The sequence below is a fragment of the Dendrobates tinctorius genome, unplaced genomic scaffold (genome assembly GCF_039654945.1).
Source record: "Dendrobates tinctorius isolate UK_male_01 unplaced genomic scaffold, ASM3965494v1 ptg000103l, whole genome shotgun sequence".
Classification (NCBI taxonomy): domain Eukaryota; kingdom Metazoa; phylum Chordata; class Amphibia; order Anura; family Dendrobatidae; genus Dendrobates; species Dendrobates tinctorius.
In genome coordinates, this window is record NW_027361771.1 from 44,118,443 (window position 1) to 44,141,806 (window position 23,364).

The 23,364-nt window shown below is 43.9% G+C and overlaps 1 protein-coding gene across 1 annotated transcript in view; it reads right to left on the reverse strand.

Annotated features, from left to right (window-relative positions):
- The window catches only part of LOC141100107 (uncharacterized), a 54,682-nt gene that overhangs the window by 21,394 nt on the left and 9,924 nt on the right, over positions 1-23,364 (reverse strand). Inside the window, exon 2 of the mRNA XM_073588342.1 lies at positions 7,041-7,221. Within this exon, the coding sequence (XP_073444443.1) occupies positions 7,041-7,127 (87 nt within the window). The 5' untranslated portion in view covers positions 7,128-7,221. The remainder of the gene's footprint in view (positions 1-7,040; positions 7,222-23,364) is intronic.

Sequence of the window (23,364 nt, forward strand, 5' to 3'; positions counted from 1 at the left end):
TGTTTCTTTCACATATCACAATCTATATTAAAAAAAAATAAAGATTTTGCAATTTTCCAGGGAAGATAGGCGAAACGCGCGTCGGGGTGAGAGACACAACTGATACATTAATCTCTATACATGTATTCAGGAAATTTAAACCCATGGAATTACATTTAATCCTATAAACTTTTTTGTGACTAGGATGGTCATATAGCGATATCAGTGATTCAAAACGCTCTGACTGTGTGCACTATACATTGCATGCTTATTAGATTCTGATATATGCACTTTTCAATTATCAGACTTTGCGTATGAGCACTAGGCACTTTAAACTTTCTACTTAAGCTTATATGTACACTGTGTTCCAATTTATTATGCAAAAAATATTTCCTCATATTTTCTCTAAATTACCTATATGAATTGCAGTCATTGCTATTTTCCAGTCATCTACTATTCTAGTATAATTGCAATGTTTTTGAACAAACTGCCTATGAAAACAGTATATTTTTAAAAATAATAAACACTCAAAATGCATGATCCAAATTATTATGCACAGCAGAGTTTTCAACCTTTTTATTTTTATTTTGAACAAAAAAATGGTCAATTGTGAAATTATAAGCATTATCAGCTTATTACAAAATGAAATCAAACAGTTTTCAAGTCAAAACTTGATTCTAGGTGATGTTACATTTGCCCATAGGACCCCTTGTTCGAAAGAAGCTTCTGAACTCTCTCGTCCATTGAATTTGTCAGTTTTTGGATGGTTTGTGCTTCAATTGTTTTGCATGTGGACAGAATACCCTCCCAGAGCTGTTGCTTAGATGTGAACTGCCTCCCGCCATCAGACGCTCCTTTTGATGATGCTCCAGAGGTTCTCAATGGGGTTGAGGTCAGGGGAAGATGGTGGCCACACCATAAATTTGTCCTCTTTTATGCCCATAGCAGCCAGAGATGCAGATGTGTTATTTGCAGCATGAGACGGTGCATTATCATGCATGAAAATTATCTTGCTGCGGAAAGCACGGTTCTTCCTCTTGAACCATGGCAGGAAGTGCTGTTTTAGAAACTCCATATAGATTATGGAGTTCATCTTTACCCCTTCAGGGATCCTAAAGCGGCTGACAATCTCTCTCCCCATGATTCCAGCCCAAAACATTACTCCACCTCCTCCTTGTTGGCGCCTTAGCCGTGTTTTCATGGGGTGTCCATCAACCAGCCATCCTCCACTCCATCCATCTGGACCATCGAGCGTTGCACGGCACTCATCGGTGAACAAAACAGTTTGGAAGTCAGTCTTCATGTATCGTTTGGCCCACTGGAGCCGTTTCTGCTTGTGTGCAGTGGATAGAGGTGGTCGACAGGATGGCTTACGCACAGCTGCAAACCTCTGAAGGACCCTGCATCTTGTTGTTCGGGGGACGTTGGAGGCACCAGCAGCTTCAAAAACTTGTCTGCTGCTATGACAAGGCATTTTTGCAGCTGCTCTTTTAACCTGACACAATTGCCTGTTGGAAAGAGTCCTCAATTTTTCCTTATCAGCACGCACACGTGTGTGCTGGGAATCAGCTACATACTTCTTGATTGTGCGATGATCACGATGAAGTGTCTTGGCAATGTTGATTGTAGTCATGCCTTGACCTAAATACTCCACTATTTGTTGCTTCTCAGCAGCCGACACATCCTTTTTCTTTCCCATTTTGGCAAAAAATGTAGGCTGCTTAATAATGTGGAACAGCCTTCTTAAGTAGTCTTGCCTTTATTTGGACACACCTGCCAAACTAATTTGCACAGGTATCTGCAATTGCTTTCAGTGATATAAAGAGCCCTGACACACATCACCATAAATGAGTTTAAATGGCAAACAAAAAAATTCTAACCTTATCACTCCTAAACTCTTTTTGCATAATAATTTGGAACACAGTTTATGTATACGTGCACATTCTTGTGCGGTGATTATAGAATTTAATCATATGCTTCTATTTGCGTTAATATGCATCTATGCATATATACTGTAAATTGTGTGGTTGATTATTGGGTATTATTCATGGGAATAAAAGTACTATACACTTTGTATTTGTTTTAGAGTACTATATGTATAATAGACACTCATTTATTTATATAAATAACTGATCTATTACTGTCTAAATTGTATGTATAAGGCTAGTTTCACATTTGCGTGTCAGGGCGCAGCGACGGCCTGCGCACGGCCGCCGCTAAGCCCCGCCCCTGCCGCGCCTCCTCCGGTAGCTCCGCCTACCGGCGCATGACGCTGCATGAGTCCTGTGTCCCTTGCAACAGGTTGCGTTTGGCGCCGGTCGGCGCACCGTCAAAAGGACGCATGCGCCGTCAAACGCATACTGCGCAAGGCCTGCGTCCCCAGTGATAAAGATAGGGGACGCAGGACGCATGCAGCGTCATGCGCCGGTAGGCGGAGCTACCGGAGGAGGCGCGGCAGGGGGCGGGGCTTAGCGGTGGCCGTGCGCAGGCCGTCGCTGCGCCCTGACACGCAAATGTGAAACTAGCCTAAGTAACTCGGCAGCGTCCTGTTCATATCATGAGGCACCATGTTTTAATCTTTGATTGTACTCTTAATTATACAAATAAAGAAATGTATTATTGAGTTTTTGAATACACTTCTAGGGCTCCGGATCTGGTGTCTATGTGTTGCTATTTTTGGTGAAGTGCCTGGCAGGCTTATAATAATAAAGACTGCTTTTACACTTGCCGTGTTTTTGAGGGCTCATTTGCAGCCCCAATAGATTCCTATGGGGCCGCAAAATCGACCTGCAAAAAATCCACGGAGCGTAGTACGGCCATATTTACGGCCGTGATAAAAGATCGAGCTTGGCCAGTGAAAAACAGTGGGGCTGCAAAAACGGAAGTTTTTTTGCAGTGCACCGCGACTTCAGGTTTTGCGGAACGCCGTTTTCTTTTTCCAATACTATTTCCATAGTATTGGAAAAATAAAAAATGGCGATCCGCAAGCTTTTTTGCGGCCCGTTATTGCGGCGGACCATAAAAATTGCGGCGATACGGGCCGTAAAAATAGCGGTAAGTATAAAAGTAGCATTAGGAACCTCTTTAAACAGTTGCCATGACAAACCATCAGCACCCCACGATCGTATTGTGGTGCCACTGATGGGGGAGACAGGCGATCTATCTAATCCAATAGACTTCTCTCATGTGAGGAAAAAATGATGCACGGTAAGAATACTTTCAGAAATAAAAGAGTTTATGGTTTATTTTTTATCAGTTAAAAAAAAACACAAAGTGAATGAACAAAACAAAAATCTAAATCAAATCATTATTTGATATAACCACTCTTTGTCTTCAAAACAGCATCAGTTCCTGTTCCTCTTGGTACACTTGTCCACAGTCTTTGAAGGAGTTCGGCAGGGAGGTTGTTCCAAACATCTTGGAGAACTAACCACAGATGTTCAGTGGGTGAAGGCTTGTGCAAATCCTTCATTTTATGCCAGACTGTAGCAAAGCACAGTAGGCTAGGGTTACAGTGGGTACGGAAAATATTCAGACACCCTTAAATTTTTCACTCTTTGTTTCATTGCAGCCATTTGGTAAATTCAAAAAAGTTCATTTTTTTCTCATTAATGTACACTCTGCACCCCATCTTGACTGAATAAAAAACAGAAATGTAGAAATTTGTGCAAATTTGTTAAAAAAGAAAAACAAAAATATCACATGGTCATAAGTATTTAGACCCTTTGCTCAGTTTTGAGAGAAACATCCTTTTGAGCTAGTACAGCCATGAGTCTTCTTGGGAATGATGCCACACGTTTTTTACACCTGGATTTGGGGATCCTCTGCCATTCTTCCTTGCAGATCGTCTCCAGTTCCGTCAGGTTGGATGGTGAACGTTGGTGGACAGCCATTTTCAGGTCTCTCCAGAGATGCTCAATTGGGTTTAAGTCAGGGCTCTGGCTGGGCCAGCCAAGAATGGTCAGAGTTGTTCTGAAGCCACTCCTTTGTTATTTTACCTGTGTGTTTAGGGTCACTGTCTTGTTGGAAGGTGAACCTTTGGCCAAGTCTGAGGTCCAGAGCACTCTGGAAGAGGTTTTCATCCAGGATCTCTCTGTACTTGGCTGCATTCATGTTTCCTTCAATGGCAACCAGTCGTCCTGTCCCTGTAACTAAAAAACACCCAAATAGCCAGATGCTGCCACCACCATGTTTCACTGTTGGGATTGTATTGGGCAGGTGGTGAGCAGTGCCTGGTTTTCCCCACACATACCGCTTAGAATTATCACCAAAAAAGTCTATCTTCATCTCACCAGACCGGAGAATCTTATTTCTCATAGTCTTGGAGTCCTTCATGTGTTTTTTAGCAATCTCTATGCAGGCTTTTGTAAGTCTTGCAGTGAGGAGAGGCTTCCGGCAGGCCACTCTGCCATAAAGGCCCGACTGGTGGCGGGCTGCAGTGAGTTGACTTTGTGGAACTTTCTCTCATTACCCTACTGCATCTCAGGAGCGCAGCCACAGTGATCTTGGGGTTCTTCTTTACCTCTCTCACCAGGGCTCTTCTCCCACGATTACTCAGTGTGGGTGGACGGCCAGGTCTAGGAAGACTTCTGGTGGTCCCATACTTCTTCCATTTAAGGATTATGGAGGCCACTGTGCTCTTAGGAACCTTGAGTACTGCAGAAATTCTTTTGTAACCTCGGTCAGATCTGTGCCTTGCCATAATTTTGTCTCTGAGCTCCTTGGCCAGTTCCTTTGACCTCATGATTCTCATTTGGTCTGACATGCATTGTGAGCTGTGAGGTCTTATATAGACAGGTGTGTGCCTTTCCAAATCAAGTCCTATCAGTTTAATTAAACACAGCTGAACTCCACTGAAGGAGTAGAACCATCTTAAGGAGGATCACAAGGAAATGGACAGCATGTGACTTAAATATGAGTGCCTGAGCAAAGAGTCTGAATACTTATGACCATGTGATATTTTGGTTTTTCTTTTTTAAATTTGAAAAAATTCTACATTTCTGTTTTTTTCTGTCAAGATGGGGTGGAGAGAAAAAAATTAATGTACATTAATGAGAAAAAAATGAACTTTTTTGAATTTGCCAAATGGCTGCAATGTCTGAAAGAGTGAAAATTTTAAAGGGGTCTGAATACTTTCCATACCCACTGTAAATCTTAGCTCTATAGGCTCTGATTATTTCCACCTGGCTAGCTTGGCCTTTAACCAGGCCAAGTGTTCACTTTTGTCAGAGATCTGAGGAAGCTGACCAGAGTGGATTGTATTGGAGCTGCAGAGAGATAAGCCAGAATCTCTATGAGAAGAGACTGCACTGGCCATGTGCACCAAACCAGAAGTGTCATCGGTTACTATGGACAAGTGGTGTGTGAGTAGCCAGGGTCTATTTTGTTTACTTAGCGCCTGGATAAGGCAAGATATTTTGTGTTTATAGTTTTGTTTTGGTGCTGTGCAACCAGTGGAAATAAACATCACATTGTTTTGATTCAAGAATCCAGTGCCTGTGTGAACACTACCTACTGCCTACCTGAGAGCGTGATTCCCTACACAGACAGACTCGATAATGTGGAGATCAGACACTACCTACTGCCTACCTGAGAGCGTGATTCCCTACACAGACAGACTCGATAATGTGGATATCAGAGGTTAGTGTGGGTCATATTATCACTTTCAGGTTTCCTTGTTCCTCTTTACGCTGAAAATAGTTCTGAATGACATTGGCTTTATGTTTGGGGTCGTTGTCCTGCTCCAGAATAAATATGGAGCAAATCAGGTACCTCTGTCATGGCATGATGACTAAATTTCTGCCTGGATTTCTCAGCATTGAGGAAACAATTAATCCTGACACAATCCTCAACTCCATTTGGTGGAATTCAGCCTCAAACTTGCAAGGACCCTCCACCATGCTTCACTGTTACCTGTAGACACTCATTGTTGTTTTGCTCTCCAGCGCATTGGATAGCAAACGGTCTTCTGTTAAAGCCAAATGTATCAAATATTGACCCATCAGTCCAGACAGAGTACCTGCTACCATGCTTCTGCCCCCTGTTCCTATGATTTCATGCATCGAATGTATGGTTGTTTTTGGCCATAAAAATCACTTCTGGCTTGACTCTCTGAACAACAGATGTGCGTAGCGCTAGTTGTTCCTAGTTATGAGCTGATGGCACTACTGGACGTATTTGGATTTTTAATGGAAGTAAGAATGATGAGGCTTTCATCTGCTGCATCAAGTTTCCTTGGCCGACTACTGTGCCTATGGTCCTCAATGCAGCAGATTTTTTGGTGTCCTCAATGCTGAGAAATACAGGCAGATACTTATAAATCATGAGATACCATCAGGGATTCATTTGATTGGCTCCAAATATATCTGCAGCAGGACAACCCCAAACATACAGCCAATGTCATAAAGGACTATCTTCATATAAGCCCCACAGAGCGCTTGTCTGCTGCACTTGCTGGCTTTATTTTTCATCCCAGTTCCTATGTTTTCCTGCATAGTTGAGTAACATGGTTTTGTTTTCATGTTGCAGGTATAGTTTTGGATACAATTCTTCTATGAAGATCACTTCTGGCCAGACTTCACCTCTCAATAGATGGGTATAGCTGGATCTCAAGAATTGCTGACGGTTCTAAGCCGATAGCATTGCTGGACATCTTCTAGACCGAAAGATTTGCACAAACCTACATCCAAAGAAGAACCTGTGGTTAGTTCTCCAAAATGATTTGAGCAATCTTCCTCCTGAGATACTACAAAAACCATGTACAAGTGTATCTAGAAGAATTGGTGCTTTCATGCAGTTCAGAATGCAAAGGGAGATCAGACCAAATAGGTTTTGATTTGAGATTTCTATTTTATTGGTTCACTTTGCATTTTGCTAATTGATAAAAAATAAACTATTAACATTTCTGTTTTTGAGAGCATTCTTACCGTGCAACCTTTTTCCCACATCGGCCTAAAACTTTAGCACAGTAGTTGTGTGTGTATATTCGGTGGTATATACACACACTTGTTAAAAAAGATTTAAAAAAACCTAAATAAAAACTATTTCGCAGAATTCCTCACCTCTCCTGTCAGCAGGTAGATGATCTCCAGGGTAAGGTTTAATATTCTTTCATTATCCATCTTCAGTCCGGTTCCTGGTGTGGACATTAATAATTTTACAGTAGTTGATTACATCTAGGTTAAAATATTTTTCTGACATTATCAGTTTCTACACCGGGCCCCATCTTTAGTTCATTACAACCTGAAAAACAGAAAGACGACAGAGACTGTCCATGCTGTAATTACTGTGATGAGAATTATATCACGCTACTGGGACTACAATTAAAAAAGTTATAGTGATGGCCTATTCTTAGGCTAGGTCATCAATATCTGATCAACACTTTAAGATCCCCGCCGAACAGGTTCCGACGGTGGCCGACTGTGCTCAGTTGTGGAGCTGCACAGCACAGTTCCATCAACAATATAGTGGCTGTGGCCCGGGTACTGAACATCTGCCCCTATTCAAATCAATAGGGGGCAGACATACAGCACCTGAACAAGGCCATTATACCATTGAGGGAGTTGTGTAGCTTCGCAACTGAGCACATCCGGCCAGCTGATCGGTGGAGGTCCCAGGAGTTGCACCACCACCGAACAGATATTGATGACCAATCCTAAAAACAGTAAAGGAAGTCCCAGACAACCCCTTTAGAAAACTCCATAAAAATCACACCTACTCCACTGATTGCACATTAAGACATTTCGCCCCAGGGAGTTCCCAATAAGCAACTTCTCAGAGAGTGGAGTAAATGGCAACACTTTAGAGGTGGGAATCATATGCATATAGATAATCATCATTAGACCATCATATGAGCTTGTTGGATATTAATATCCCATAAGAACAGTATAATAGTAGGATTATACACCATATATTAGGAGAATGTAGATAATATTAGGATCATGCCTGTACAGTATAAGGATAGTACACATGATGCTGAGATCATACATGGTGTATAGATATAAGTAATATAAACATCATATACTGTATATAAGGATGGTAGAAGTAATACTGATATTATACATGGTATACAGAATAGTATATGTAGTATTAGGTGTGCCCCTTTCTCCCTCCAATCAGGGGTGCCAGGTTACTCACTGCCCTGACCCTTGGCGCAGTCCCCTGTGTGCGCGCCGCAGTCCCGGTGGCACACGCGCTTCCACGTTCTTAAAGGGGTAGTGCGCACATTTTGCTAAATGCCCTCAGCTTGTTGATGCGAGGCATTTAGCATAAGTAGTACACCTGCAAGATGGCTCCCAGCCAATAGCTGGAAGGCATCTTGTATAAAAGACTCCCTCCCCCTAGGAAGTTGCCAAACAATGAGTAGAATCCTTAGTCAGTAAGGTGTAATACTATTGAGCTATGAGGTCCCCTGGTCCCGATGCGGTTAGTGTCCTGAACCTGTATCCCTTGTCCCTGGAGTAGCCAGTCCTGTATTTGTAGTCACCTGGTCCCAGAGTGGCCAGTCCTGTGGCCGTAGTCCCCTGGTCCCGAAGCACCCAGTGCCTGAACCTCGTCCCGAAGCAGCCAGTGTCTGAGCCTCGTCTCCTGGTCCCGGAGTGGCCTGTGCCTAAACCTTGTTCCCTGGTCTCGGAGAGACCAGTACCTAAACCTTATCCCTATGTGCCTAAACCTTGTCCCCCGGTCCCAGAGCGGCTAGTATCTGAACCTCTTCCTCTGGTCCCAGGGTGGCCAGAGTTTGAACATTGTCTCCTGGTCCTAGTGTGGCCAGTCCTGTACCCAGAATTCCCTCGTCCCTGTACAAGTCCTGTTCCCAAAGCCCCCTGGTCCCAGTGCAGCCAGTACATGAACATGATACTGGCCAAACCTTGATCCAGTACTTTAGATCGGCATGTCTAAACTAATTCCTAAATCAGTGTCACCGTACCTGACCCCTGAGGATTAGCAGCTGCAGAACCGGGTTCTGCCAGGAGTGGTACCTGGAGGCTACCAGCCGCACAAGCCTGACCTCACTACTAGAGGCTCCAGTGAACACCGAGACAGCTGCTTAGTTATGCCCCGCCCTGTGGCACAGTGGCTTCACAATCCACATGCGCCACGGTTGGGTGTAACATTAGGATCATACAATGTATGATGTGCAATAAGGAAAATCCAGAAAACATGATGTGTTAGTGGCTCTTAAGGACTGAAATTGGGTGACACTGGTATAAGTAATAATGAGATTATATATGGTATGCAGATCATATATGGTACAGTGCCTTGCAAAAGTATTCGGCCCTCTGGAACTTTTTAACCTTTTCCCACATATCATGCTTCAAACAAAGATAAATCAGCAATAGAGAAATAACATAAAACATAACTTTTAATAATTAATGTAAAAGCTACCAAAGATAGTAGTGCAAGTAAATCACTAGATCAAATGCCACAGATCATAATGGGGGTAACTGTATAAGTCTCTGTAACAGATTACTACCAATATATACATATGGCTATTCTAAGTCCAAAAATTTGAAGAGATTGGACAAAAAGATACTTGGACTAAATAAATGGAAAAAAAGGCCAAGTAAAAAATGAACAGTTTCCTTATCAGAGGAACTAAAAAGACCTCTACCCTGTAAAGGTTATCAAGGAATATGCCTATTCATGTATATAACAAAGACATCAAAATAATAAGGCCATCAACATAATGTGAAAAGGAAAGATCTCACCACATGAAGATGGAGGATGTCCAGGATCAGATGTCCCATCAGAGTCATATCAGGTCAGGAAGAAAAGGGGGTTCACCCTATACAAGCCCTGTTTGAGCTACAAATTCTGACACCCATGATTCCCGCCCTAACAAGGGCAGTCCACATCTAATCCCTATAAACCATAGCCCTACAAAGTCCCTGTGCAACCCGACGCGTTTCGTCACTTAATGACTCTTCAGGGGACCTATTAGCACAAATTGGGCATCATCACAGAGTATACAGGCTGCCTCCTAATTGTCATCTTAGGAGGCAGCCTGTATACTCTGTGATGATGCCCAATTTGTGCTAATAGGTCCCCTGAAGAGTCATTAAGTGACGAAACGCGTCGGGATGCACAGGGACTTTGTAGGGCTATGGTTTATAGGGATTAGATGTGGACTGCCCTTGTTAGGGCGGGAGTCATGGGTGTCAGAATTTGTAGCTCAAACAGGGCCTGTATAGGGTGAACCCCCTTTTCTTCCTGACCTGATATGACTCTGATGGGACATCTGATCCTGGGCATCCTCCATCTTCATGTGGTGAGATCTTTCCTTTTCACATTATGTTGATGGCCTTATACTTTTGATGTCTTTGTTATATACATGAATAGGCATATTCCTTGATAACCTTTACAGGGTAGAGGTCTTTTTAGTTCCTCTGATAAGGAAACTGTTCATTTTTTACTTTGCCTTTTTTTCATTTATTTAGTCCAAGTATCTTTTTGTCCAATCTCTTCAAATTTTTGGACTTAGAATAGCCATATGTATATATTGGTAGTAATCTGTTACAGAGACTTATACAGTTACCCCCATTATGATCTGTGGCATTTGATCTAGTGATTTACTTGCACTACTATCTTTGGTAGCTTTTACATTAATTATTAAAAGTTATGTTTTATGTTATTTCTCTATTGCTGATTTGCTACTCTGTATCGTGAGAATTCGTGGGTATTGAATCCACTTTTTTGCTGTATTTCAAACAAAGATACCAAATGTAAATTTTTGGTGAAGAATCAACAACAAGTGGGACACAATTGTGAAGTTGAACGAAATTTATTGGATATTTTAAATTCTTGTTGAAATTCAAAAACTGAAAAGTGGGGCATGCAATATTATTCGGCCCCTTTAACTTAATACTTTGTTGCGCCACCTTTTGCTGCGATTACAGCTGCAAGTCGCTTGGGGTATGTCTCTATCAGTTTTGTACATTGAGAGACTGAAATTCTTGCCCATTCTTCCTTGGCAAACAGCTCGAGCTCAGTGAGGTTTGATGGAGATCGTTTGTGAACAGCAGTTTTCAGCTCTTTCCACAGATTCTCGATTGGATTCAGGTCTGGACTTTGACTTGGCCATTCAAACATCTGGATACGTTTATTTGTGAACCATTCAATTGTAGATTTTGCTTTATGTTTGGGATCATTGTCTTGTTGGAAGACAAATCTCCGTCCCAATCTCAAGTCTTTTGCAGACTCCAACAAGTTTTCTTCAAGAACGGTCCTGTATTTGGCTCCATCCATCTTCCCATCAATTTTAACCATTTTCCCTGTCCCTTTTGAAGAAAAGCAGGCCCAAACCATGATGCTGCCACCACGTGTGACAGTGGGGGTGGTGTATTCAGGGTGATGAGCTGTGTTGCCTTTATGCCAAACATATCATTTGGCATTGTTGCCAAAAAATTCAATTTTGGTTTCATCTGATCAGAGCACCTTCTTCCAAATGTTTGGTGTGTCTCCCAGGTGGCTTGTTGCAAACTTTAAATGACACTTTTTATGGATATCTTTGAGAAATGGCTTTCTTCTTGCCACTCTTCCATAAAGGACAGATTTGTGTAGTGTTCGACTGATTGTTGTCCTATGGACAGACTGTCCCACCTCAGCTGTAGATCTCTGCATTTCATCCAGAGTGATCATGGGCCTCTAGGCTGCATCTCTGATCAGTCTTCTCCTTGTTAGAGATGAAAGTTTAGAGGGACGGAGGGGTCTTGGTAGATATGCAGTGGTATGATACTCCTTCCATTTCAATATGATTGCTTTCACAGTACTCTTTGGGATGTTTAAAGTTTTGGAAATCATTTTATATCCAAATCCAGCTTTAAACTTCTCCACAACAGTATCACGGACCTGCCTGTTGTGTTCCTTGGTCTTCATGATGCTCACTGTGCTTCAAACAGAACCCTGAGACTATCACAGAGCAGGTGCATTTATACGGAGACTTGATTACACACAGGTGGATTATATTTATCATCATTAGTCATTTAGGACAACATTGGCTCATTCAGAGATCCACAATGAACTTCTGGAGTGAGTTTGCTGCACTGAAAGTAAAGGGGCCGAATAATATTGCACGCCCCACTTTTCAGTTTTTGAATTTCCACAAAAATTTAAAATAACCAATACATTTCGTTCAACTTCACAATTGTGTCCCACTTGTTGTTGATTCTTCACCAAAAATTTACATTTGGCATCTTTATGTTTGAAGCATAATATTTGGGAAAAGGTTGAAAAGTTCCAGGGGGCCGAATACTTTAGCAAGGCACTGTAATTAGAGTAGTATATGTAATATTAGGAATATAAACTGTACATATTGATTGTATAGATTATACGGAGATCATACATGGTATACAGAGAGAATATCAGCATCATACACTGTATATAAGGACAGTATAGATAATATCAGGATCATACACTGTATATAAGGATAATATCAGGATTAGCTCCCAACCGTCCCGGATCTGGTGGGACAGTCCCGTTTTTGTTTGTATGTCCGGGGTGGGAGCTTATTTTTCCCGCATTGCACTGAGCCGCCACGCTCCCCCATGCACCGACCCCCCCATCCTCGCCCTCCCAGACTGACCCACTGGCCACTGCAGCCTCTCACTGATAAATCCCAGTTCTGTGCGCACAGGACCTGTGATGAGGTCACAGGAGGGGAGGAGTCAGGGGGTCACATGATCAGGGGCCTCGGTCCAAGGCCCCTGATCATGTGACCCCTGACTCCTCCCCTCATGTGACCTCATCACAGGTCCTGTGCGCACAGCCCTCGGTGTATGCAGGACTCTGCTGTGCTGGTTGTCATCGTGCTGGATGAGGGAAGTATGTGTGGGGTGGATGTAGCAGAGCTGGGTGTGTACGAGGCATACGGAGGGGAGCCGTGCGCGTGTGTACGAGGCGTACGGAGCGGAGCCGCGCGTGTGTGTACGAGGCGTACGGAGCGGAGCCGCGCGTGTGTGTACGAGGCGTACGGAGCGGAGCCGCGCGTGTTGTGAGCTCATTTTCTTGTTCACCTTTGATGTCCGATGAACTCCCTCTGCTGGTGAAAGGAGGTGGTGAAACTGATTTGGATGGGAGAGATCTGTCACCTGAACAGGTGGATTGCGATTGGACATCAGGAATCTCTGAGTGGATATAAGGCAGCCGACGCCCTGTAGGGTTGCTGGTTATTTCTCTGCTCTGAGCTCTGGTCTCCAGTTCAGTTCCTGTCTTCTAAAGCTAAGTTTTGCTCTGTTATTGTTACATGAGATTTTGTCTGATTTGCTTAGTTTTGTGTTCAGCTGCCCCGGCTGAGGCTTTGCTGAATTTCCATTTTTGTCCCTGATCGGTTTAATCTCTTTTGCTCTGTCTTCAGAATATATCGGAGTGCTGATATAGGGATTTTGAAGTCTAGTGACTTCAGGGCCGTTTTTCCTATCAGACGTTTTGGAACATTTTTGGTAGGGTTTTTGCGGATTGCAGCCAGCATCTTTTCTGTCCTGTCCTATCTAGCTAGTTGGGCCCCATCGTTTGCTCTGTCTGTCTTTCTGTCTGTGTTTTCATCTGTTTTCACCGACAATACATGTTGGGGGCTGTCTATTGCTTTGAGGTCTGCTCTGGGGCAGTTTAGATTTCCCCTGTCTTTCTTTAGGCTTATGTAGTTCTCCGGCTGTGACGAGGCGTCTAGGAACACCGTACGAATGCTCCACGGCTACTGTTAGTTGTTGTGAATAGGTTCAGGGGTCTGCAATCCGCTAGCTACCAACCTCTCCGGTTTTCTGGACTTAGCTTGCATTTTTGTTTTTTCCTCCGGTGACTCATTCATAACACGCGCGTGTGTGTACGAGGCGTACGGAGCGGAGCCGTGCGTTTGTGTACGAGGCATACGGAGCGGAGCCGCGCGTGTACGAGGCGTACGGAGCGGAGCCGCGCGTGTACGAGGCGTACAGAGCGGAGCCGCGCGTGTACGAGGCGTACAGAGCGGAGCCGCGCGTGTACGAGGCGTACAGAGCGGAGCCGCGCGTGTACGAGGCGTGCTGAGCCGCGCATGTACGAGGCGCACGGAGAGAAGTCGCACGTGAATGAGGCGTACGGAGCGGACCTGTGCGTGTACGAGGCGTACGGCCTGGAGCCGTGTGTGTACGGAGCAGACATTTGTATGGAGCGGAGCTGCATGTGTATGAGGTGTACGGAGCTGAGCCGTGTGTTTGCGGAGCAGAGCAGTGTGGTTACAGAGCAGAGCTGTGTGTGTATGGCGTGTACGAGGCGTACGGAGTGGAGCCGTGTGTGTACGGAGAGGAGATGTGTATGGAGCGGAGCTGCGTGTGTACGAGGTGTACGGAGTGGAGCCGTGTGTGTACGGAGCGGAGATGTGTATGGAGCGGAGCTGCGTGTGTACGAGGTGTACGGAGCTGAGCCGTGTGTTTGCGGAGGAGAGCCGTGTGTTTTCAGAGCAGAGCCGTGTGTGTATGGGGTGTACGGAGCGGAGCCGCGTGTGTACGAGGTGTATGGAGAGCAAAGCCGCATGTGTACAAGGTTTACGGAGTGGAGCCGTGTGTGTGCGAGGTGTACGGAACGGAGCTGTGTGTGTATGAGGCATACAAAGCGGAACCGTCTGTGTATGAGGTGTGCAGATCCATGCATGTACAAGGTGTATGGTGGGGAGCATTCATACCTCCCAACCGTCCCAGATCCAGCGGGACAGTCCCGATTTTGAGAGTCTGCCCCACTGCCCCGGCCGGGAGCTTACATTTCCCGTGGACACAGGAGTACACGGCGGAGCCCCGAGGAGCACTTTAAAACTCGAACGTGACATGTACGAGGCGTACGGAGAGGAGCCGCGCGTGTAGGAGGTGCACGGAGAGGAGCCGCGCATGTACGAGGTGTACGGAGTGGAGCCGCACGTGTACGAGGGGTACGGAGCAGAGCCACACGTCTACAAGGTGTACGGAGCGGAGCCACGTGTGTATGAGGCGTATGGAGCGAAGCAGTGTGTGTACGGAGCTGAGCCGTGTGTTTGCGGAGCAGAGCCGAGTGTTTACGGAGCGGACCAGACCCGTGTGTGTACAGGGTGTACGGCGCGGAGCTGCGTGTGCACAAGGTTTACGGAGTGGAGCCATGTGTGTACAAGGTGTACAGAGCGGAGCCGCGTGTGTACGAGGTATATGGAGCAAAGCCGCATGTGTACAAGGTTTACGGAGTGGAGCTATGTGTGTACTGAGTGGAGCCGTTTGTGTGCGAGGTGTACAGAACGGAGCCGTATGTGTATGAGGCATACAAAGCAGAACCGTGTGTGTATGAGGTGTGCAGAGCCATGCATGTACAAGGTGTATGGTGGGGAGCATTCATACCTCGCAACCGTCCCAGGTCCAGTCCCGAAATGAGAGTCTGCCCCACTGCCCCGGCCGGGAGCTTATTTTTCCCGTGGACACAGGAGTACACGGCGGAGCCCCAAGGAGCACTTTAAAACTCACACGTGACGTGTACGAGGTGTATGGAGGAGCCGCGCGTGTAGGAGGTGCACGGAGAGGAGCCGCACATGTACGAGGTGTACGGAGCGGAGCCGCACGTGTACGAGGTGTACGGAGCGGAGCCACGTGTGTATGAGGTGTACGGAGCGAAGCAGTGTGTGTATGAGGTGTACGAAGCTGAGCCATGTGTTTGCGGAGCAGAGCCGTGTGTTTACGAAGCGAAGCAGGGACGTGTGTGTACGGGGGTGTACGGAGCGCGTGTGTACAAGTTTTACGGAGTGGAGCTATGTGTGTACAAGGTGTACAGAGTGTAGCCGCGTGTGTACAAGGTGTACGGAGCGGAGCCGCATGTGTACGAGGTTTACAGAGTGGAGCCATGTGTGTACTGAGTGGAGCCGTGTGTGGGAGGTGTACGGAGCGGAGCCGTGTGTGTACGAGGCATATAAAGCGGAACCGTGTGTGCATGAGGTGTGCGGAGCCATGCGTGTACAAGGTGTATAGTGGGGAGCAGTCATACCTCCCAACCGTCCCAGATCCAGCGGGACAGTCGCGATTTTGAGAGTTGTCCCACTGCCCCGGCCGGGAGCTTATTTTTCCCGCGGACACAGGAGTACACGGCGAAGCCCTTTAAAACTCGCAAGTGACGTTCCATCGGAAGTGACGTGGAGGAAGCTGATGAGGTAATTTCGGGAGGAGATTGTGTCGGAACCATGGAGGCACTTCAGGGAATGCTTCAGATCCATCACCGCGTCCTCCTCCGACAGCGGGATCGCCTTGGACTCAGGGATGTCGGCCATGTGAGTGGATCATGATACAGTTAGGTCCATATATATTTCGACAGAGACAACATTTTTCTAATTTTGGTTCTAGACATTGCCACAATGAATTTTAAACAAAACAATTCAGATGCAGATGAAGTTCAGACTTTCAGCTTTCATTTGAGGGTATCCACATTAAAATTGGATGAAGGGTTTAGGAGTTTCAGCTCCTTAACATGTGCCACCCTGTTTTTAAAGGGACCAAAAGTAATTAGACAATTGACTCCAAGGCTATTTCATGGACAGGTGTGGGCAATCCCTTCATTATGTCATTCTCAATTAAGCAGATAAAAGGCCTGGAGTTGATTTGAGGTGTGATGCTTGCATTTGGAATGTTTTGCTGTGAAGGAAACAGTCGGTCAAAGGAGCTCTCCATGCAGGTGAAACAAGCCCATCCTTAAGCTGCAAAAACAGAAAAAACTCATCCGAGAAATTGCTACAACATTAGGAGTGGCAAAATCTACAGATTCTTTCTCAGGATGTACCAAAGAAAGCACTGGTGAACTCATCAATGCAAAAAGACCTGGGCGCCCACGGAAGACAACAGTGGTGGATGATCGCAGAATAATCTCCATGGTGAAGAGAAACCCCTTCACAACAGCCAACCAAGTGAACAACACTCTCCAGGAGGTAGGCGTATCAATATCCATATCTACCATAAAGAGAAGACTGCATGAAAGTAAATACAGAGGGTTCACTGCACGGTGCAAGCCACTCATAAGCATCAAGAATCAAAGGGCTAGACTGGACTTTGCTAAAAAAAAACATATAAAAAAGCCAGCACAGTTCTGGAAGAACATTCTTTGGACAGATGAAAGCAAGATCAACCTCTACCAGAATGATGGAAAGAGAAAAGTATGGCGAAGGCGTGGGACAGCTCATGATCCAAAGCATACCACATCATCTGTAAAACACGGCGGAGGCAGTGTGATGGCTTGGGCATGCACGGCTGCCAGTGGCACTGGGTCACTAGTGTTTATTGATGATGTGACACAGGACAGAAGCAGCCGAATGAATCCTGTTCCTGCCTGCCCTGTGTCTCTCCTGTGCCAGCCTGCCCTGTCTCTCTCCTGTGCCAGCCTGCCCGTGTCTCATAGCCGTGCTCGCTTGCCAGTGTTTTAAAGCCGTGCCCGCTTGCCAGTGTTTTAAAGCCGTGCCCGCTTGCCAGTGTTTTAAAGCCGTGCCCGCTTGCCAGTGTTTCAAAGCCATGCTAGCGTGCCCTGTGTCTCAAGCCGTGCCAGCCTGGGTACCAGCCATGGTTGCCGTGCCTACCTGCCTGCCTGTCAGTCGCACCTGTCCAAGTGCCTTGTCCCCGAGTGGGATCAGCAGCCACAGCCAGACACCACCCTGGAGTGGCACCCAGCAGCTACCTGCCGCACAAGCCTGACCTCACCATCAGAAGCTCCAGCGAAGACCGAGGTAGCTGTCGTAGTCACGCCCCTTCCAGGGTAGTCTGGTATGTGTCACAGTGGGGCCACAACCCCCTGGCTCGCCCCAATCAGCTAAGGCGCGAGCGCGACACTTTCTCTTTCTTCCCCTCTTTCATTCTCTCTCTAATCTTTCTCTTTTTCTCTCTCTGTTTCTTTTTTTCGCTCTCTCTCTGTTCTTTCTTTCCCCATTCTTTCGCTCTCTGTTCTTTCTTTCCCCTCTTTCTTTCTCTCTCTGTTCTTTCTTTCTCTCTCTGTTCTTTCTTTCCCTTTTCTCTTTTTCTCTCTGTTCTTTTTTTCTGTCCCCTCTTTCTTTCCACTATGCCCATAATGCCAGCCGCTGTGCCTTCAGTACCAGTCAGTGTGATCAGCAGTGCTAAATGGGTGTGGTTGGGGCGTGGACACGGGTTTGACTAGTTGTGAAATGGGTGTGGTCGGGATGTGGCCTAAAATTTGCCCCGATGAGCTTTGCGTGCCGCAGCCTTTGTCCCTCTTTCCCTTCTTCAAAAGTTGGGAGGTATGCACTGTATATAAGGACAGTATAGATAATATCAGGATCATACACTGCATAGAAGGATAATATCAGGATCATACACTGCATATAAGGATATCAGGATCATACACTGCATATAAGGACAGTATAGATAATATCAGGATCATACACTGTATATAAGGACAGTATAAATATCAGGCTCATCTAGACTGTCCTTATATACAGTGGTATATAAGGACAGTCTAGATATCAGGATCATAGACTGTATATAAGGGCAGTATAGATAATATCAGGATCATACACTGTATATAAGGGCAGTATATATAATATCAGGATCCTACACTGCATATAAGGATATCAGGATCATACACTGTATATAAGGGCAGTATAGATAATATCAGAATCATACACTGTATATAAGGACAGTATAGATAATATCAGGATCACACACTGTATATAAGGGCAGTATAGATAATATCAGGATCATACACTGTATATAAGGACAGTATAGATATCAGGATCATACACTGCATATAAGGATAATATCAGGATCATACACTGTATATAAGGGCAGTATAGATAATATCAGGATCATACACTGTATATAAGGCCAGGATAATATCAGGATCATACACTGTATATAAGGGCAGTAAAGATAATATCAGGATCATACACTGTATACAAGGACAGTATAGATAATATCAGGATCACACACTGCATATAAGGATAATATCAGGATCATACACTGCATATAAGGACAGTCTAGATATCAGGATCATACACTGTATAGAAGGGCAGTATAGATAATATCAGGATCATACACTGTATAAAAGGACAGTATAGATAATATCAAGATCATACACTGTATATAAGGGCAGTATAGATAATATCAGGATCATACACTGTATATAAGGACAGTATAGATAATATCAGGATCATACACTGCATAGAAGGATAATATCAGGATCATACACTGTATATAAGGACAGTATAGGTAATATCAGGATCACACACTGTATATAAGTACAGTATAGATAATATCAGGATCATACACTGTATATAAGGACAGTATAGATAATATCAGGATCATACACTGTATATAAGGACAGTATAGATAATATCAGGATCATACACTGTATATAAGGGCAGTATAGATAATATCAGGATCATACACTGTATATAAGGACAGTATAAATATCAGGCTCATCTAGACTGTCCATATATACAATGGTATATAAGGACAGTCTAGATATCAGGATTATACACTGTATATAAGGGCAGTATACAGTTGTGGCCAAAAGTATTGACACCCCTGCAATTCTGTCAGACAATACTCAGTTTCTTCCAGAAAATGATTGCAATCACAAATTCTTTGGTATTATTATCTTCATTTAATTTGTCTTAAATGAAAAAACACAAAAGAGAATGAAGCAAAAAGCAAAACATTGATCATTCCACATAAAACTCCAAAAATGGGCCAGACAAAAGTATTGGCACCCTCAGCCTAATACTTGGTTGCACAACTTTTAGCCAAAATAACTGCCACCAACCGCTTCCGGTAACCATCACTGAGTTTCTTACAATGCTCTGCTGGAATTTTAGACCATTCTTCTTTGGCAAACTGCTCCAGGTCCCTGATATTTGAAGGGTGCCTTCTCAAAACTGCCATTTTTAGATCTCTCCACAGGTGTACTATGGGATTCAGGTCTGGACTCATTGCTGGCCACCTTAGAAGTCTCCAGTGCTTTCTCTCAAACCATTTTCTAGTGCTTTTTGAAGTGTGTTTTGGGTCATTGTCCTGCTGGAAGACCCATGACCTCTGAGGGAGACCCAGCTTTCTCACACTGGGCCCTACATTATGCTGAAAAATTTGTTGGTAGTCTTCAGACTTCATAATGCCATGCACACGGTCAAGCAGTCCAGTGCCAGAGGCAGCAAAGCAACCCCAAAACATCAGGGAACCTCCGCCATGTTTGACTGTAGGGACCGTGTTCTTTTCTTTGAATGCCTCTTTTTTTCTCCTGTAAACTCTATGTTGATGCCTTTGCCCAAAAAGCTCTACTTTTGTCTCATCTGACCAGAGAACATTCTTCCAAAACGTTTTAGGCTTTTTCCGGTAAGTTTTGGCAAACTCCAGCCTGGCTTTTTTATATCTCGGGGTAAGAAGTGGGGTCTTCCTGGGTCTCCTACCATACAGTCCCTTTTCATTCAGACGCCGACGGATAGTACGGGTTGACAATGTTGTACCCTCGGACTGCAGGGCAGCTTGAACTTGTTTGGATATTAGTCGAGGTTCTTTATCCAACATCCGCACAATCTTGCGTTGAAATCTCTTGTCAATTTTTCTTTTCCCTCCACATCTAGGGAGGTTAGCCACAGTGCCATGGGCTTTAAACTTCTTGATGACACTGCGCACGGTAGACACAGGAATATTCTGGTCTTTGGAGATGGACTTGTAGCCTTGAGATTGCTCATGCTTCCTCACAATTTGGTTTTTCAAGTCCTCAGACAGTTCTTTGGTCTTCTTTCTTTTCTCCATGCTCAATGTGGTACACACAAGGACACAGGACAGAGGTTGAGTCAACTTTAATCCATGTCAACTGGCTGCAAGTGTGATTTAGTTATTGCCAACACCTGTTAGGTGCCACAGGTAAGTTACAGGTGCTGTTAATTACACAAATTAGAGAAGCATCACATGATTTTTCGAACAGTGCCAATACTTTTGTCCACCCTCTTTTTTAAGTTTGGTGTGGAATTATATCCAATTTGGCTTTAGGACAATACTTTTTGTGTTTTTTCATTTAAGACAAATTAAATGAAGATAATAATACCAAAGAATTTGTGTTTGCAATCATTTTCAGGAAGAAACTGAGTATTACCTGACAGAATCGCAGGGGTGTCAATACTTTTGGCCACAACTGTAGATAATATCAAAATCATACACTGTATATAAGGAGAGTATAGATAATATCAGGATCATACACTGCATATAAGGACAGTATAGATAATATCAGGATCATACACTGTATATAAGCACAGTATAGATAATATCAGGTTCATACACTGCATAGAAGGATAATATCAGGATCATACACTGCATATAAGGATATCAGGATCACACACTGCATATAAGGACAGTATAGATAATATCAGGATCATACACTGTATATAAGGACAGTATAAATATCAGGCTCATCTAGACTGTCCTTATATACAGTGGTATATAAGGACAGTCTAGATATCAGGATCATACACTGTATATAAGGGCAGTATAGATAATATCAGGATCGTACACTGTATATAAGGACAGTATAGAAGAAGGTGGACCCAGGCAACTATAGGCCGGTGAGTCTGACTTCTATACCAGGAAAGATCTTTGAACAAGTTATTAAACAACATGTATGTCAATACCTGGATAAGAATGAAGTGATTAAACAGAGTCAGCATGGGTTTGTAACTAATAAGTCATGTCAGACTAACTTAATTTCCTTCTATGACGGTATCACTGATTGGGTGGATCAAGGAAATGCTGTAGATATAGTATATCTTGACTTCAGCAAAGCATTTGACAAAGTCTCTCATACAATCCTTATTGAAAAAATGACTAAGTATGGAATGGACAAGGCAACTGTTAGGTGGATTCATAACTGGCTTAGTGATCGGACCCAAAGAGTGGTTGTAAATGGCTGCACATCCAGTTGGAAGAATGTCTCAAGTGGGGTACCACAGGGCTCTGTCCTGGGCCCTGTATTGTTCAACATCTTTATCAACGATTTAGATGAAGGAATTGAGGGTAAACTGATTAAATTTGCTGATGACACAAAGCTAGGAGGGATAGCTAATACTAGAGAAGAGAGAGAGAGGATTCAAAAAGATTTAAATAAACTGGAGAAGTGGGCAGCAACTAACAGAATGGTTTTTAACAGGGAGAAGTGCAAAGTACTACATCTGGGCAATAAAAATGAAAAAAGCATATACAGAATGGGAGGAATAGGGCTAAGTGACAGCACATGTGAAAGAGACTTGGGTATACTAATAGATCACAGACTGAATATGAGTCAACAGTGTGATGCAGCAGCAAAAAAGCCAAATGCAATTCTAGGATGTATTAACAGAAGCATACAGTCTAGATCACGTGAAGTCATTATTTCCCTCTACTCCTCTTTGGTCAGACCTCATCTGGAATATTGTGTCCAGTTTTGGGCACCACATTTTAAAAAAGACATCAACAAACTGGAGCAAGTTCAGAAAAGAGCGACCAGAATGGTGTCCGGTCTGCAAACCCTGTCTTATGAGGAAAGGTTGCAGGATTTGGGAATGTTTAGTTTGCAAAAGAGAAGACTGAGAGGAGACTTAATAGCTGTCTACAAATATCTAAAGGGCTGTCACATTGTAGAAGGATCAACTTTATTCTCATTTGCACAAGGAAAGACTAGAAGCAATGGGATGAAACTGAATGGGAGGAGACACAGATTAGATATTAGAAAAAACTTTTTGACAGTTAGAGTGATCAATGAGTGGAACAGGCTGCCACGAGAAGTGGTGAGTTCTCCTTCAATGGAAGTCTTCAAACAGAGGTTGGACAGACATCTGACTGGGATGATTTAGCGAATCCTGCTTTGAGCAGGGGGTTGGACCAGATGGCCCAGGAGGTCCCTTCCAACTCTACGATTCTATGATTCTAGATAATATCAGGATCACACACTGTATATAAGGGCAGTATATATAATATCAGGATTACACACACTGTATATAAGTACAGTATAGATAATATCAGAATCATACACTGTATATAAGGACAGTATAGATAATTTCAGGATCATACACTGTATATAAGGGCAGTATAGATAATATCAGGATCATACACTGCATATAAGGATATCAGGATCATACACTGTATATAAGGGCAGTATAGATAATATCAGAATCATACACTGTATATAAGGACAGTATAGATATCAGAATCATACACTACATATAAGGATAATATCAGGATCATACACTGCATATAAGGACAGTATAGATAATATCAGAATCATACACTATATATAAGGAAAGTATAAATAATATCAGGATCATACACTGCATATCAGGATCATACACTGTATATAAGGGCAGTATAGATAATATCAGGATCATAAACTGTATATAAGGACAGTATATATAATCAGGATCATACACTATATATAAGGATAGTATAG